Below are 18897 nucleotides of genomic sequence, written 5' to 3' on the forward strand. Positions count from 1 at the left end.
ACGAGCAGACAGACGAGCAGACAGAAGTACAGACAGACAAGCAGACAGAAGAGCAGACAGAAGGGCAGACAGACGAGCAGACAGAAGGGCAGACAGACGAGCAGACAGAAGTACAGACAGACGAGTAGGCAGACAGACGAGCAGATAGACGAGCAGACAGAAGGGCAGATAGAAGGGCAGACAGACGAGCAGACAGACGAGCAGACAGACAAGCAGACAGACGAGTAGACAGAAGGGCAGACAGAAGGGCAGACAGATGAGTAGGCAGACAGAAGGGCAGACAAACGAGTAGACAGAAGGGCAGACAGACGAGTAGGCAGACAGAAGGGCAGACAGACGAGCAGACAGAAGGGCAGACAGACGAGCAGACAGAAGGGCAGACAGACGAGCAGACAGAAGGGCAGACAGAAGAGTAGACAGACGAGCAGACAGATGGGCAGACAGACGAGCAGACAGAAGGGCAGACAGACGAGCAGACAGAAGGGCAGACAGACGAGCAGATAGAAGGGCAGACAGACGAGCAGACAGAAGGGCAGACAGACGAGCAGATAGACGAGCAGACAGAAGGGCAGATAGAAGGGCAGACAGACGAGCAGACAGACGAGCAGACAGACAAGCAGACAGACGAGTAGACAGAAGGGCAGACAGAAGGGCAGACAGATGAGTAGGCAGACAGAAGGGCAGACAAACGAGTAGACAGAAGGGCAGACAGACGAGTAGGCAGACAGAAGGGCAGACAGACGAGCAGACAGACGAGCAGACAGACGAGCAGACAGAAGGGCAGACAGACGAGCAGACATAAGGGCAGACAGAAGGGCAGACAGACGAGTAGACAGACGAGTAGACAGACGAGCAGACAGACAAATAGACATTCGCTAAGCTATCCTAACTCCAGCTCCATCATTTATTCACACATGAGATTAGTAATGAGCTTCTCGTCTCAGCCTCGGACACCAAACTATTCCTTCAAGAACTCATATTCACCAACAAAAAGGACACAATAAACAAAGGAGTGGATTTTACAGAAAGACACTTTATTAGCTGAAACATACATCTCTGGTTATAATAATTAGTTATATAATACCCCAGAAGTCAAATACTGCATTTACTGTATATATTTATAAAACTAAGCAGATATAATGCTCTTGACTTTGATATTATAATTCTTCAATTTAAAAAAAAAGGTGGTGAAGAGATTATACATTTTGGATTCATGATAAATATTGGTGGATGTCTATCGGGCTATGTGTATGTGTATAGTTATGAGCCACTGTGTGTTCACCGATTAAAAATGTCACATTTTCCACACGTCCAAGCATTCAGTTTCATTGGGACAACTCGCCCTGATCTATTCATCTGGTGGTGAAAATACACCAAATGAATAATTGGTGAGGACAGACTGAGGACGTCCTCCTGCTGGAACCAAGCTTCCTGTCCAGAAACATGCCCTGGTGCATCTAGAATAAATGATTACAAAATATATATATATTTTTCCACACAAACCTCAAGTTCTGTTCCGCTGCGTCTGTGAGTCATTACACATCTACCTCTTGACCTTGGACATTTCCTCCGTCAAAGCAAAGCACAAAACAGAGTTAGGGATGTTTATGTGGGCGCATATATTCTTTAAATCCAAAAGGTCTCCGCTAACCCACCCATGGTGAATAGAGCTTTAGTTCTGTCACTCAAAAGATTATAACTACTTAGAAACCTCAGAGTGGTTGACGTGAACTTGAGTATGTACATGACGACTGCACAAGAGTCACTTAAATAACATTTTGCTGCTGTTATTCATCCCAACAAGGCGGCAACCTCCGGTTCTGCTGAAGGAAGAAAACCTGCATTCTCTCTCCTGACCACCAGGAGGTGACTCCTCTGGTTGTATAGAAGTCTATGCTTTGTGTGTTAAAGCTGCATTCTTTCTCCTGACCAACAGGGGGCGACTCCTCTGGTTGTATAGAAGTCTATGCTTCGTGTGTTAAAGCTGCATTCTCTCTCCTGACCACCAGGGGGTGACTCCTCTGTTTATATAGAAGTCTATGCTTCATGTGTTAAAGCTGCATTCTCTCTCCTGACCACCAGGAGGTGACTCCTCTGGTTGTATAGAAGTCTATGCTTCATGTGTTAAAGCTGCATTCTCTCCCCTGAACACCATGGGGCGACTCCTCTGGTTGTATAGAAGTCTATGCTTCATGTGTTAAAGCTGCATTCTCTCTCCTGACCAACAGGGGGCGACTCCTCTGGTTGTATAGAAGTCTATGCTTCATGTGTTAAAGCTGCATTCTCTCTCCTGACCAACAGGGGGCGACTCCTCTGGTTGTATAGAAGTCTATGCTTCGTGTGTTAAAGCTGCATTCTCTCTCCTGACCAACAGGGGGCGACTCCTCTGGTTGTATAGAAGTCTATGCTTCATGTGTTAAAGCTGCATTCTCTCTACTGACCACCAGGAGGTGACTCCTCTGGTTGTATAGAAGTCTATGCTTCATGTGTTAAAGCTGCATTCTCTCTCCTGACCACCAGGAGGTGACTCCTCTGGTTGTATAGAAGTCTATGCTTCATGTGTTAAAGCTGCATTCTCTCCCCTGAACACCAGGGGGCAACTCCTCTGGTTGTATACAAGTGACTGACTGGTTAAAAAAAGAACCTTCAACCGCAAGAAACATATTCTATCCGACTTGATTAATGCTCCCATCTTTTTCCATCGACGTAGAGCACAAATACAGGTCAGTATTTTAATTCAATGAAAAGAAGAGCATCTAACAAATACAATGGTTGTTAAAAGAAATTTCAATTACAGGTTTTCTCTAATCATTGAGCCCGAAATGCATGTTTACTTTGCCTATTTAACATATATATATATATATATATATATATATATATATATATATATATACTGTTTTTCCGATCAACAGTGATAAAAACCAAAAGGTATTCAGTTTACTGCTTATAAATGACAATCCTGCCATTAGAGAAGCATAAACCTGAGACTGTGGATTATTTTTCACCATGGTTGATGAAGAAAAGAAACAAAAGGTGGAAAAGGTAAGTTGGATTTATGAAAATGTTTCACAATAAAAGCCTTCCAGGGGTTCACTGGTGGAAGTGTGAGTCAGCAGGAATAAGAATCTGTAATCTCAGCTGTGTCAGTAAACTGTAACAAGGCCAATATTTGTTAGATGAGAGAAGGGCTGCAACAACAATCATTTTCATTATCCGTCCATCATTTTGTCAATTCATTGTTGTCTGAATTTGTCACAATTTGCCAAAACCCAAGGACGTGATGTCCCACGGTTCAAAATCTAAAAGACTGAAGCCACAAAATATTCACATTTTAAAAGCTGAGATTTAAGAATGTTGGCATTCTATTAAACAATTACTCAGAACATTAAATAGATCATCAAAATGGTTCTCAATGAACTAATCAACTAATTATTGATGAAAGTAGGAAACAGGAATGTTGGAGCACCATGAGCTGGCTCCGGTCAGCCGGTTGTGGGTCAGTGCAGGTTTTCCTCAGCTGTGTTGCGTGAACATGGGCTTTGTGTGTTTCTCTGATTGTCCGACCTCAGCCATTGGTGAGTACAATGCTACTTTTAATGGAGCTTCTAAAACCAGAGCTGTAACAGAAGACAATTATCTTTTTGAATAAATTCAAATGACGCAATGACTTTGTAAAAGTAGTTAGTCACATGTTAGTCATCATCAGGGCGTTGTGTCACTCTTCCACGCACAGATTCTTCCAGACGGGCTCCGGATCTCCAAAGAGGTCGGACGAGTTTGTTGGCCACGCCGAGATTCTCAGCTGTCTTGCTTATCTTCCTCTCTTTGTTTTTGACAACAGCCCTCCGTCTTTTCTGGTGGTCCACGGTGGAAACGCATAGCAGCAGCAGAGTGGTCGAGTGGGTCCAATGTTTTATAGCCTTGATTCACTCATTGGCTCCCTTCGCCCTGCTTCGGAATGCTTGGTTTTTGAATTTCACGATTGTTTCTCCATCCGGTTATGCCTCTATCTTCTAGCCATCTCGCCTCCTCTTCAGTCTCTAGAGGAAGGAGGGGGGGGGGGGGGGGGGTCACAGCAGCATCTGATCAAGAGGCATGTCATGGTCAGGAGGCATCAAAGCTGGAAGACAAGAAAAAAAGGTGCAATTACTGCGTGTGAATGCACGTATGCGTGTGTGTGTATTCGTGTGTGTGGATCCCAGCAGGATGGCGTCCTCCCCAGGTAAAGACGGGAGGCTGATTTATTCACCCATTAAGAACGGCGTCATTATTAAATATTAACCCAGCGCTATCACTCACCCTGAGGCCAAGGTATTAAAGCAGGGGTCACCCCGGGGTGATATACACACACACGCACACACACACACACACACGCCCAAAGCCACCTTCCCCAGATATTGCTCCATGAGTCAGGGTTATAGCTCCGGATTGAACTGATTGAGAACAGGCTAATAACGGGGCTAACGGCTAACTTTAAGACATTGAGTGACATTCTGATGATATACATACATACATACATACATTACTACTATAATATACATACTACTACTATACCACTCTATACTACTTAAAGATGTTCATTCCAAAGTTCAACTTTTAGTAGATTTGTAAGATTTTAAATACATTTTTCTCAACCACAAGGGCTATCAAAGGTATAATATACAAAAAAACACGTGTGACATTAGTTAAGATGTGTATACATCAGTATATGTGTTACTAGTTTATTTGTTAATGATAGAACAAAAACAAAAGAAGAAAATAAATAGTACAAATATCTCTTTTAAATTACGCATTTTACAGCTTTTTATTTTTACCATATAATAGAACAATATGTAATATGTCTCTGTGCAAAGTTTGACTTTGATTAAGTGAAGAAAAACATGTTTTCCTTTTTGTTTAGTTATTTTTGGGTGATATTGCCTTTTTCTCATGTAACACATTTATTTCACTTTTATATCACTAATGGTGTTCAATACATCCACATACACCATACAGTGAATAAACCATAATATTGCTCTGTGCCCTCAAATCATCATAAGATATTGGCAGATGAATATCTTCTTCCACTTCTTTGTCCTACGCCTGTGGGCGCCGTCTAAAGCCGTCCGAATAAGACTGACAGCCCTGTTAGCCACTCAAAATGAGTCAAGTACCACATGTTGTTGTGACCAGTCTGCTGAGACTGGAAGTGACCTCACTTATGGCTTGAAACCACTCCGGAAGAGTTCACGGGGCTCATTCACAGACCAAAACATCACGTGTGGAAGTTATTTTTGATCGAAAAGTCTCAGTTTCTTCGCGGTGAAAACGGTTTTGGAATGAGGCAGAGTGGTTGATATTTTGCTGAAGGCTTTGTCTGAGAAGAGATTTCATTCTGTAGGTCGTAAGCTTTGTAAAGAGGTACGCTAATTGCGTGTAGCATCATGCTACTGGGAAGAACATTTAGAATTTCCATCTCAAATCGTTTTTCAAGTCATTTTAATCATTATTGTGGTTATGTTTATCTTGGCTGGTTGAATTGGGTTTTGAAGCATGTCGAATTGGCTTATATGCTCTTGTAGCTCAGGCTTTGCTGTTTCATGCTATGTGGCATCATTATTGTCGTTATTGATTCATGAACACATTCACACATGAACGTGAACCCATGCACAACGTATGAGGACCAATTGTGCAGCCTGTGGGCCACACAGGTTGGGTGGATTCAGCTATTTCCAGAATCAATATGCTTATTTGTATTTCCCGACCAGAATTATTAGTATGCATGGTGTTAAAAAACATTGTATAAGCTGTAAAATGACTTTAAAATAAAAAATATATACAAATGTGTTAAATTAATTTTTAAAATGTGAAACATGGCTGTGTGTTCACACGTAGTCACAAATTAATTAGAACAAGCTGCAATGTTTTAATGAATGTATCAATATGTTTTGACTGAAGAGACGAGGAGGTGGAGCCTAAACGGGAGCTAAAGGTGCGTGCATGCGACTCACCTGTCCCAAAGCTTTACACTCCTACAGGAGTTGGTGCAGCAACCAGCAGATATCAGAGCTGAGAAAACAGAACAAATGATGAATGAGCCAATCAATTCCACTCATTGTCTAACAGTGTGTCTGGTGTCTGGTCTTTATCTCACACACACAGTGACTGCTGGAGCCGGGTTGAGGGTTGATACATGGCCGGTCAGCTCCTCTGGTTGTATAGAAGTCTATGCTTCATGTGTTAAAGCTGCATTCTCTCTCCTGACCACCTGGGGGCGACTCCTCTGGTTGTATAGAAGTCTATGCTTCATGTGTTAAAGCTGCATTCTCTCTCCTGACCACCAGGGGGCGACTCCTCTGGTTGTATAGAAGTATATGCTTCATGTGTTAAAGCTGCATTCTCTCTCCTGACCACCAGGGGGCGACTCCTCTGGTTGTATACAAGTATATGCTTCATGTGTTAAAGCTGAATTCTCTCTCCTGACCACCAGGGGGCGACTCCTCTGGTTGTATAGAAGTCTGTGCTTCATGTGTTAAAGCTGCATTCTCTCTCCTGACCACCAGGGGGCGACTCCTCTGGTTGTATAGAAGTATATGCTTCATGGGTTAAAGCTGCATTATCTCTCCTGACCACCAGAGGGCGACTCCTCTGGTTGTATAGAAGTCTATGCTTCATGTGTTAAAGCTGCATTCTCTCTCCTGACCACCAGGGGCCGACTCCTCTGGTTGTATAGAAGTCTATATAAATGACTCTACTTCTCTTGATGTATTTCCTCAGTAAACATTATAAACATTAGTTTTTGGTCTCAATCTCTAGTTTCAAGTCTTCTTCAATACAGAATGATGTTCATTTAGTAAATTATGGTCATTTAGAGTCAAACAGACCATAATGCAGGGGATGCTTTAGGGCGGGGCTACAAGGTGATTGACAGGGTTCTGCGCTAACAGACATACTCAGCAGTTCAATGACATCATTGAAAATAAAACTGTATGCTCTGATGTTCTGCATCACCGACTGAATGCATGCATGTATCTTGTATATGCATCATATCGTTTAGTGATCAGAATAATATCAGAGACACTGTAAGTGGTCCAAATAGCAACTCCACAGTGTAAGTGGAGACTTTGATATTCAGCACATCCACATGAGCATGAACGAACAGCGTGAAACACACGGCAACCGGCTTCCATCGGTTACCACGCCGAAGCCAGAGCATGTGCAGAGCAGCTGGAGAGGAGCTGACCGGCCATGTATCAACCCTCAACACGTCACTGTGTGTGTGCGTGTGTGTGTGTGTGTGTGTGTGTGATGCATATTCTAATTACTGACGAAACAGTTCTTTTTGGATCAACCTATATTTCGCTCTCTCTTTCTCATATGTTCATATTGCCCTCGTTCTCATATTGACCTGTTTCCGCCTATGGTTGTTTCTCAGTGGTTCAGACTGTTTCACACACACACACACACACACACACACACACGTGCATGCCTCAGGGTTGGTTCACAGCAGCGTGCTCTGCTCCGCTTCAATGCACCTCGCTGTGTGTGACAGAGAGAGTGATGGACGGGAAGAAGGAAGGAAGGAAGGAAGGATGGAAGAAGTGTGGAGGAGTGTGTCAGACGGGGTAAAGTGAGAGAGGGTTATGTGTGTGGATGTGTGTGTGTGTGTTTTCCAGCATTTTGTTCTGAAATATTTTATTTATTTTTTGTCGGGAAAGACGGAATACAGATAAGAGAATCTGAGGATCTCTTTGAAGGAGATGACCAGACCTCTGTCCACCATCAAAGGGTACACATACAAACACACGCACACACACACACACACACACACACACACACACAGTGAATATACTGCATCTATTTGAATAGATAAAGCAGGCTCAGGACCGACACCTGGACACTTGTGTCATGTGCAAGCTTCTACAAAGGGGGTTTTAAATAAGTGTGTGTATGTGTGGTGGTCAGTGTACGAAAATATAAGCTGCATTAATATGTAAAATGTTCCTGTGTTAATAAATAATAGAAGGGGGGGGCTTCAAAGCTGGAGATGAATACCCAGAGAAGCAGCTGTTGGCCTAGTTAGTAGGCCTGTGCTTAACACAGGACCTCTGATCACATAAGATCACAGACGCTCACACACACACACACACACACACACACACACACACACACACACAAGCAGCCTGTACTTGAACACACCCACACAAGCTGCCAGCTTGAGGCGAACTTTGCCAGAGACCTTTGTTGACCTCCCCATTGCATGTTATTATGCATGTGTGTGTGTGTGTGCTTCTGTTTGTTCATCTGGGCATGTGTGTGTCCCTGATTTCGCTGTATTGTAGCATCCCATAATCCACCAGGCCCCTCGGGTCAATACTTAATGACTTTCTTGCCAAATATTCCGAGGCTCCGCCACCTTCCTGACCCACAAACACATGAGGCCCCACATTACATGTCATATACAGTAAAATATCTGCTATTAGCTGTAAAAGAATGTACGGCCACAGGACAAGACAAGGCCAACCTTAAATGCAAAATACTAAAGCCAATAACCACGAGTGAGCTCAATCTGGAAGGATGAACTGCGTAACCTGCATTCTCTCTCCTGACCACCAGGGGGCTACTCCTCTGGTTGTATAGACATCTATGCTTCATGTGTTAAAGCTGCATTCTCTCTCCTGACCACCAGGGGGCGACTCCTCTGGTTGTATAGAAGTCTATGCTTCATGTGTTAAAGCTGCATTCTCTCTCCTGACCACCAGGGGGCGACTCCTGGTTGTATAGAAGTCTGTGCTTCATATGTTAAAGCTGCATTCTCTCTCCTGACCACCAGGGGGTGACTCCTCTGGTTGTATAGAAGTCTATGCTTCATGTGTTAAAGCTGCATTCTCTCTCCTGACCACCAGGGGGCGACTCCTCTGGTTGTATAGAAGTCTATGCTTCATGTGTTAAAGCTGCATTATCTCTCCTGACCACCAGGGGGCGACTCCTGGTTGTATAGAAGTCTGTGCTTCATGTGTTAAAGGTGCATTCTCTCTCCTGACCACCAGGGGGTGACTCCTCTGGTTGTATAGAAGTCTATATAAATGACTCTACTTCTCTTGATTTATTCCCTCAGTAAACATTGTAAACATGAGTTTATGGTCTCAATCTCTAGTCTTCTTCAATACAGCATGATGTTCATTTAGTAAATTATGGTCATTTTGAATCAAACATACCATAAAGCAGGGTATGTTTAGGCCGGGGCTACAAGGTGATTGACAGGTCCACATTCCCCATATGGTCATTTCTGTTCCCTGGTTGCAAAAAAACAACATGGCAACGGCAGTAATCCAAATTGGCGAAAGCGAAATCGTTTCAAGGTTTCAAAACGGCAGTTTACAAACCAACGGGTGACGTCACCATGACTGTGGTCCATCACTTTATGTGGCTTCTTGGTAATGAAGTCCTTCATTAGGCATTAAAGCATATAGTAACTTTGCAAATGTTCCTAATTAATGGAATAGTTCAATGCTTTGGGAAATATGCATTTTCACTGTCTTTGCATGAGTGAGATGAGAGGAGTTTAAGGTCACAATCTCGAGTACAGAACTGGAGTCAGTTAGCCGAACTTAGCATCAAGGCTCGGGGCAGGTGGGAAACAGCAGGCACACAATGAACATATTGGAACATCTGGAGCCAAATCCAAAACGCTACGATGTTGCGTACATTGCCGTGGAAACATGCAGCCACTTTCCCTGTAAAAGTCTCCATTGCATCAATTAGTTATGTCTTTCTGCTTTGTTGAGATTTATTACTTGCATTATGTTATTTGAATTCACAAATCTATGAGAAACAAGAAAAAAAGGAGATAAGCTGGAAACAACCACAGACTGCAATGCACTTCCCATGCCAAGCCTGCTGGAAATTAAAGGAAGACGACTATTTAAAAAAACAACTGTAGATGAGAAAAAGGAGGAACAAAAGAGAGCCATGGGGCTCATGATGTATTGTCCTGTTACGTCCTTGTTAAGGATGCAGTAGCGTTTACACTCCAAAAGACATTTGGACGAATGGATACTAGACCCCCTCGCCAAGTGATCGGATCAGAAAGCGTCTTGGTGGCCATTCTCACTCCCATTTAGCGCTGTCCACTTGGGATCCAATCGCCCAAGGCGCATTTTTTAGTCAAAGTGTTTTCATGCGTCACAAAGTGCTGCCAGTCTGGGAGGAAATTAAGTAAGCATGCAATAGGTACATTTAAAAAAAGTTGCATTTACTGTCAGGCATCCTTAACCACATTGTGAATGGGAGCAGACGGGACATTGTCTGATGGACTCTTTGAAAGGTGGAGATGACTGATGATGCTGCTGAGAGCCTCGGCTTCTGGTGTCAAACTCGGGATGAACTGATCTCCGATGAAAAGCCAAACATAGTAAGAATCCTGATTTATTTGATATCGGGAGCTAAATACAACACCAGCTACATCAGTTCTCGTAGCAGCCTGCAGTACCATGCACAGCCCTAGAGACGAGCTGTAATACCAGCAGGTTGAATCGGCTCAAAGAGCCTTGCTATTTGAACCTTTTGCTGACACATGCACAATGGTGCATGACATGCCAGTATTTGATTTTAAAAAATGCTTTGTGGCAGTCACTTGAGTCCACAGAGCTTACTGTACAGCTCCTCTCTCCCTTTCTCTATTGTTCCTGAAAAACTGCTCCTAACAAACTGCTTTCCTATCTCTGTTTCCTTTATGTGGTAAGTACTGCAAATAGGCTTGTTTGGATTGAGTTACACTGAGGTAGAAAGTACCAGTGGAGCATAAACTACTGTATTCTACACACAGTGAGCCTCTAGCAGGAAATTAATTAAGTCCAGAGCATACACCCACATACTGCATTCATTACATCTCTCTCTCTCTTTCTGCAATAATGCTACTGAGAAATTATTCGTCCCTAGACAAAGCTCCCCTCAATTAGCAACAAAGCAACTGTGTTTCTGGAGGGTATTCTCAAAGACAAACACATATGTGCAGCACTGCAGGATGAGATAGAGTTGGATAGTGAGCAATGATAAGGTCTAAATTAAATCTGAATCAACCTCCGGTCCTGCTGAATGAAGTCGATGTGGAAGTGTCTTAAAACCTACATTCTCTCTACTGACCAGCAAGGGGTGAATTCTCCGGTTGTATAGAAGTATATGAGAAAAGACATGGTAGGCTTTAGGGCTTGGCTACTGTAATTGACAGGTTGACACCCGAGACGTATACAGTGTCTCTATGTCACTCCTCCTGAATCATCATCAGGAGACACATGGAAGGTAGGGGAGTATATATATGAGGGGTAACCACAGGTGAAGGGATGAAACATCAGGAGACACATGGGAGGTAGGGGAGTATATGTGAGGTAACCACGGGTGAAGTGATGAAACATTAGGAGACACACATGGGAGGTAGGGGAGTATATATATATGAGGTAACCACAGGTGAAGGGATGAAACATCAGGAGACACATGGGAGGTAGGGGAGTATATATGAGGGGTAACCACAGGTGAAGGAATGAAACATCATTTCATCTGTCCATCCGGGGAGAGGGATCCTTAGTGCTGATAAAGGACTCATCTCTATACTTGTTTTGTTATACCTTAGTGCTGATAAAGGACTCATCTCTGTACTTGTTAGACCTTAGTGCTGATAAAGGACTCATCTCTGTACTTGTTAGACCTTAGTGATGATAAAGGACTCATCTCTGTACTGGTCTTGTTAGACCTTAGTGCTGATAAAGGACTCATCTCTGTAGTGGTCTTGTTAAACCTTAATGCTGATAAAGGACTCATCTCTGTACTGGTCGTGTTAGACCTTAGTGCTGATAAAGGTCTTATCTCTGTACTGGTCTTCTTAGACCTTAGTACTGATAAAGGACTCATCTCTGTACGTGTTAGACCTTAGTACTGATAAAGGACTCATCTCTGTACTGGTCTTGTTAAACCTTAATGCTGATAAAGGACTCATCTCTATACTTCTTTTGTTATACCTTAGTGCTGATAAAGGACTCATCTCTGTACTAGTCTTGTTAGACCTTAGTGCTGATAAAGGACTCATCGCTGTAGTGGTCTTCTTAGACCTTAGTGCTGATAAAGGACTCATCTCTGTACGTGTTAGACCTTAGTACTGATAAAGGACTCATCTCTGTACTGGTCTTGTTAAACCTTAATGCTGATAAAGGACTCATCTCTATACTTCTTTTGTTATACCTTAGTGCTGATAAAGGACTCATCTCTGTACTAGTCTTGTTAGACCTTAGTGCTGATAAAGGACTCATCGCTGTAGTGGTCTTGTTAAACCTTAATGCTGATAAAGGACTGATCTCTGTACTTGTTAGACCTTAGTGCTGATAAAGGACTCATCTCTGTACGTCTTAGACCTTAGTACTGATAAAGGACTCATCTCTGTACGTGTTAGACCTTAGTGCTGATAAAGGACTCATCTCTGTACTTGTTAGACCTTAGTACTGATAAAAGACTCATCTCTGTACTGGTCTTATTAGATCTTAGTGCTGATAAAGGACTCATCTTTATACTTGTTTTGTTATACCTCAGTGCTGATAAAGGACTCATCTCTGTACTGGTATTATTAGACCTTAGTGCTGATAAAGGACTCATCTCTGTACTGGTCTTGTTAGACCTTAGTGCTGATAAAGGACTCATCTCTGTACTTGTTAGACCTTAGTGCTGATAAAGGACTCATCTCTGTACTAGTCTTGTTAGACCTTAGTGCTGATAAAGGACTCATCGCTGTAGTGGTCTTGTTAAACCTTAATGCTGATAAAGGACTGATCTCTGTACTTGTTAGACCTTAGTGCTGATAAAGGACTCATCTCTGTACGTCTTAGACCTTAGTACTGATAAAGGACTCATCTCTGTACGTGTTAGACCTTAGTGCTGATAAAGGACTCATCTCTGTACTTGTTAGACCTTAGTACTGATAAAAGACTCATCTCTGTACTGGTCTTATTAGATCTTAGTGCTGATAAAGGACTCATCTTTATACTTGTTTTGTTATACCTCAGTGCTGATAAAGGACTCATCTCTGTACTGGTATTATTAGACCTTAGTGCTGATAAAGGACTCATCTCTGTACTGGTCTTGTTAGACCTTAGTGCTGATAAAGGACTCATCTCTGTACTTGTTAGACCTTAGTGCTGATAAAGGACTCATCTCTGTACTAGTCTTGTTAGACCTTAGTGCTGATAAAGGACTCATCTCTGTACTGGTCTTGTTAGACCGTAGTGCTGATAAAGGACTCATCTCTGTATTAGTCTTGTTCGACCTTAGTGCTGATAAAGGACTCATCTCTGTACTGGTCTTGTTAGACCTTAGTGCTGATAAAGGACTCATCTCTGTATTGGTATTATTAGACCTTAGTGCTGATAAAGGACTCATCTCTGTACTGGTCTTGTTAGACCTTAGTGCTGATAAAGGACTCATCTCTGTACTGGTATTATTAGACCTTAGTGCTGATAAAGGACTCATCTCTGTCCTGGTCTTGTTAGACACCATTGATCATGACATCCTATTACAGAGACTGGATCAGTCGATTGGCATTTCAGGTACCGCACTAAGTTGGTTTAAATCCTATTTATCAGATCGATCTCAGTTTGTATTTGTAAACGATGAAGCCTCGATGACCACCAACGTTAATCACAGAGTTCCACAAGGTTCTGTGCTTGGACCAATTTTAGTTACCTAATATATGGTTCCTTTGGATAATATTATCAGGAAACACTGCATAAACTTTCATTCTTATGCAAATGATACTCAATTATAAGACATAAGACATAAAAACATGGATGACCTCCAACTTCCTGATGTTAAACTCAGACAAAACTGAAGTTATTTTACTCGGCCCTGAACACCTCAGAGATCAATTATCTGGTGATGTGGTTTCTGTAGATGGCATTTCCTTGGCATCCAACACCACTGTAAAGAATCTCGGCGTTATCTTTGATCGGGACTTGTCCTTTAACTCCCACGTTAAGCAAATCTCAAGGATTGCATTTTTTCTGTCGGGGCAAAAACCCTAACTCTTGTCCTTCCGGTGACAGTAGCTTGTGCAACTCCTTTAGGACAGGTGCAAAGGTGGGGTGGCGGGACACCAAAGATGACTGACATGTCCTGGGTTCATCTTAGTGGACACAAGCCAAACCTGATCGATTATAGAGGCCCGCGACGGTAGAAAGGGAGAAAAACGCCCATTGTGCTTGTTCTGTTTTTCAGTAGATCAAACACAGCTATTTGTCTACTGAGCTTCTGTAAGCGAATAAAAGATGGAGATGTTGGACTGAACGACAGCAGTAATTTCTGACAACCTCACTTGGAGGCTCAGAGATTCCTGTTCAATTCAGCTGAATGTTTCAAGACTTGTCTGTACTCATGGTTGATTACTTGTAAACTTGTTCCTGTAATAAAGTGTTATAAGACAACCGTGCTTAAAGTACTTTTGATTTCTCACAAGGTAACGGAACATTCATTTCCACCACATTTTCTTCTACGTAACATTTCAAAAATCAGACACATCTTGTCTCAAAAAGATGCAGAAAAACTGGTTCACGCGTTTGTTACTTCCAGACTAGATTACTGCAACTCCTTATTATCAGGCTGCTGTAATAAGTCTCTTAAATCCCTCCAGTTGATCCAGAATGCTGCAGCTCGTGTACTCACAAAAACTAAGAAAAGAGATCACATGACTCCTGTATTAGCTGCTCTGCACTGGCTCCCTGTAAAATCAAGAATCACATTTAAAATTCTTCTCCTCACCTACAAAGCCTTGATTGGTGATGCACCATCATATCTTAAGGAGCTTGTAGTACCATATTGCCCCACTAGAGAGCTGCGCTCACTAAATGTGGGGCTACTTGTGGTTCCTAGAGTCCTAAAAAGTAGGATGGGAGCAAGAGCCTTCAGTTATCAAGCTCCTCTTTTATGGAACCAGCTTCCACTTTCAGTCCTGGAGGCAGACACAGTCACCTCATTTAAGAATAGACTTAAGACTTTCCTCTTTAATAGTGCTTATAGTTAGGGCTGAATCAGGTTTGCCCTGGTCCAGCCCCTTGATATGCTGCTATAGGCTTATAGGCTGCTGGGGGATGTTTTAGGATACACTGAGCACCCATCTCATCTACTCTCTCTACTTATGGATGAATTTACGTCTCTCCATTGCACATTACTAATTCTACTTCCTCCCTGGAGTGTCACATCCTGTGTGCTTCCTGTTTTGTTTTGAAGTCCTGTCTCTTGTGTCCTGTTTCCCTGCACTTCCTGTCCGTGTGATTGTCTGCCCTGTCCCTGCTTGTTCATTCCCTTCACCTGCCCTCAGCCACTCCTCTGCTCCCTGATTGTTCATGCCCTATAACTGTGCCTAGTTCCCCTGTATATTTAGTCTGTCTTCTCCTTGTTCTGTGCCAGATCGTTTTTGTACTTCCCGTGTGTTCCTCGTCCTCATATGACTTTTCACATCAGAGTTTTTTCACGTCACCTCGACTCCCGTGTGTTCCTCTGCTCCTGAGTCTCTGCCACTGATAGCGAACGTGACGATCTGGCCAAGACGGACTCAGCAGAGGAACAGCACAAACGAGCCAACATGGAGTTGTGTTTCTGCCATCATAGGGAATGTAAGGCCAATATGTATTTTCCTTAAGTCGGGTCACCACTGACATAGATATCTGTCCCTTCAGCTGCTGCATGCTCAGATTGTCATGGTCTCTGCGGTGCCTCTCCTCCCCCGTAGTTTTCCTTCATTGTCTGAATCCCCGTCGGTCCCCCGTTTGTCCTGTGTGTGAGTGTGAGTGTGCGTGTCTGCCATGGATTGTCCACAACCATGACACCATGTTTAAAGTGGAGCTGGAAATGAGTTTGATGAGGGGGCTGACTCAACCTCAACAGGAAATTATGAGCTAAAAGATATTCTGCAAAGCACATAGTTCATCAATTGTGAGTATAATATGATATTATTAAGTATAAGTTTGGTAAGTTTGATTATCTATTTGGAAAAGGTTATTTTTGTTGCCGTCATGCAATTCCTCATTGAGAGTAACACAAGATCATGACACTGGGAGGGACTTAGGTCTACGCCCGTTACGAAGCAGGCACCCGGAAGAACGAGTGTCTGACGGCTAACTTTGCAGTTAAAGGACATAGCCTGGGCTCTCAGTTCCAGGCATTTTCACTGCGCTTTATGTGATTTGGGCCTTCAATGTTCTAATTTATACTCATGGGAAAGGCCTTTTACAACCACGGATTATCAAAATTACTTGAAATACGTATGCCAGCGGTTGCAACTGTCTTTATGTGAGAAGAACTATAGCTTTGTGCATGCGTGTGAAACAGCTCCATTTCATCTTGAATGCATCTTATTCATCTGTGCTCAACTCTGTTGCCCTGACACACTGGAGAGCTGACTGACAGAGAGATCAGCAATATCCTGAAACCCTGGAGATTAAACTACTCTCACACATAAAGTGCACGCTTGCAGATGCATTTACTCTGACTGCCTGTTACTTGGACAGCATCCGTCTCTGAGGGAGCTGGAGGCAGGCACCGGGAGCACATGTGTTAACCCTTTGATGTTGAGGGGAAGACAGTTGCATCATGTTCCAGAACATTTAATAAAAAAAGAGGTCCTGTTCACAATCACAGGTCAGGCCCTATCATTTAAACAACATAATCCACACACAATCCCACGACCTCGACATCAGAGACGTATACAGCGTCTCTCCTCTAATACCAAATATGGTAACGTCCGTTCACTGGTTGCATGAAACAAGATGGCGACAGACAAAATGCCAAACCTGAGGCCCAAAACTGTATTTCACAAACCAACGGGAGACATCACGATGTCTATGTGCACTTCTTAAATATCACCTATGGTTTTGTCTTATTTATGTGTGTTTGAAATCCGAAATAAAGACCACTGCTTTTAAGGTAAATTACATGTCATTTAGCTGACACTTTTATCCAAAGCGACTTACAATCATTTACTGTAGACACAGCAACAGGGAACCATTAGGGGTTAAGTGTCTTGCTCAAGGACACATCGACTAGGGCGGGGATTGAACCACAAACCCCCTGATTGAAAGACAGACCTGCTAACCACTGACCCACAGTCGCCCACTAAATAAAAGATGTTGGTTTATTGAAAGCTTTTTTAAAGATACAAACACAGACCGCTGTGGACAATAATAGTGGTGTGGATTGGGCAGAAGGACTTCAAAAGAGAGAAAGGTGGGACCTTCAACCCAGAGCTACTCACTGTGATCCTGAAAGACGAAGCAACCTTCAGCTTGGCACATGGCCACTATGACACCTCACCTCAGTGTTCTTCCAACACACGCACTCACAGCCTTCGTCAGCCTGTCAACATGCGTCACACACATCGTCGTCCTCTATTCAGGATCTAATAGGTGTGAGTCTCAGGCAGGTACAAAAGAGGGCAACACACAGGATCTGTGCAATGTAACTGGCTTTATTTGCTCCGTTTCCCTACTGCCGGTCGGGTTTCCACTTCCGAACGCTCCGTCAGCATCTGCTCCCCGCTTTTCTCTCGTTCTCCAGCTACCCCTGCTCTTATAGGGAAGAGACACCAAAAAAAACAATTGACCCCAGCTGAGGCTGATTACACATCACGGCACCGTTCCCTGAGCTCCATCCCCTCTGCAGTTGAGCCTAAACACACCCACCACACACTATGGAGACTCAAGCCATGGAGTTACACCACACATTCTTCCTCCATTGGTGCAAAATAAGGACGCTCATACTTCTGCCCACACAAACCGTGTTTGATTTCCGGTTTTCAATCAAACACCCACGAAGACATAACAGATGTCAGTGACGGGGGATGGCCCATGAACATCTGCTCCAACCCCCCTCCGGGCAAGTGGCAGTGACCTGTCCATTCATTCTCCCCTTCTGGACCTCCATCCTAACACACCACTGCTGGATGATGGCACACACGCCCACATGGTGTAGAGGAGATGGAAGTTTTATGATGCTTGTGGGGGAAATGTCATCCTTGCTGGAGCAGATTTTAAGTCAAATTATGAAACCAACAATCTGAGACCAGATAGGAATGAACAAACAACAACCAGTCAGTATGATCCGCTTAACACTTTACGTTAAAATACCTCTAGGGAGATTAGAATGTAACTTAGATTGTTATCGGCGAGAGAGAAGAAAGGAAGACTTGTCAAAAGGGACATTCAATCTCATCGTGGATGGAAGACAAGACCAAAGTGTTTGCTTTCAGTTTGGTTGACAGTACGCAATCGATCTTGGAAATTCATTTTGCAACCGAGCCGTTTATGAAGCAATGGCTAAGCAGCTAGCATGCGACGCTTGGTTGTTTGGGCTGAACTGAGCGGTCGGATCTCAAGCGGATCTAAATTGCCTCTCAATGTGGACACCAGGTGTTAGGGGTAAATGTGGAATATGAGATCAGCAGCAAGCCTTTTCTTTATGCTTCCATAGTTGACACAGATCATTGTCAACGCCTCAGTATCCAATTATTACAGTTCAAGCATTCCTTTATCTTCACTGGAATGTAATTGGTGGAATTCAAATACTTGTCTTCATACACTGTAATGACAACCAAAAGCTCCAGAAGCTAAGTGGGCTTTAACAATTTAATTGTGTAAAGTGACTCATAATTTGCATTATGGATGTTGCCTTGGAGCATCTAAATGAAACTGTTTAGTTACAGTACAGTGTGCTAATAATACATATACAATAATAAATACATTCTCAAATATTAGGCCTATTTTTACCTCAACTGCAGTGAGTAAGAAGCGTCCTCCAGTTTTCTGATCTGCCCATTCTAATTTGCTGTATACAAATAAAGAACTAACCTGGATTGTGTGTGTATGTGTGTATATCAGCGTAGGAAAT

General features: G+C 43.0%; 1 protein-coding gene across 1 annotated transcript in view; it reads right to left on the minus strand.

Annotated features, from left to right (window-relative positions):
- Positions 1-4104: 4104 nt before the first annotated feature.
- Positions 4105-18897, minus strand: part of LOC117744352 (coiled-coil domain-containing protein 85A-like) — a 36070-nt gene continuing 21277 nt past the window's right edge. Inside the window, exons 3-4 of the mRNA XM_034552556.1 lie at positions 5991-6048; positions 4105-4120 (exon numbers count right to left, since the gene is read on the minus strand). Coding sequence (XP_034408447.1) covers positions 4105-4120; positions 5991-6048 — 74 coding nt within the window. The remainder of the gene's footprint in view (positions 4121-5990; positions 6049-18897) is intronic.

Source organism: Cyclopterus lumpus, chromosome 15 (genome assembly GCF_009769545.1).
Source record: "Cyclopterus lumpus isolate fCycLum1 chromosome 15, fCycLum1.pri, whole genome shotgun sequence".
NCBI classification, from domain to species: domain Eukaryota; kingdom Metazoa; phylum Chordata; class Actinopteri; order Perciformes; family Cyclopteridae; genus Cyclopterus; species Cyclopterus lumpus.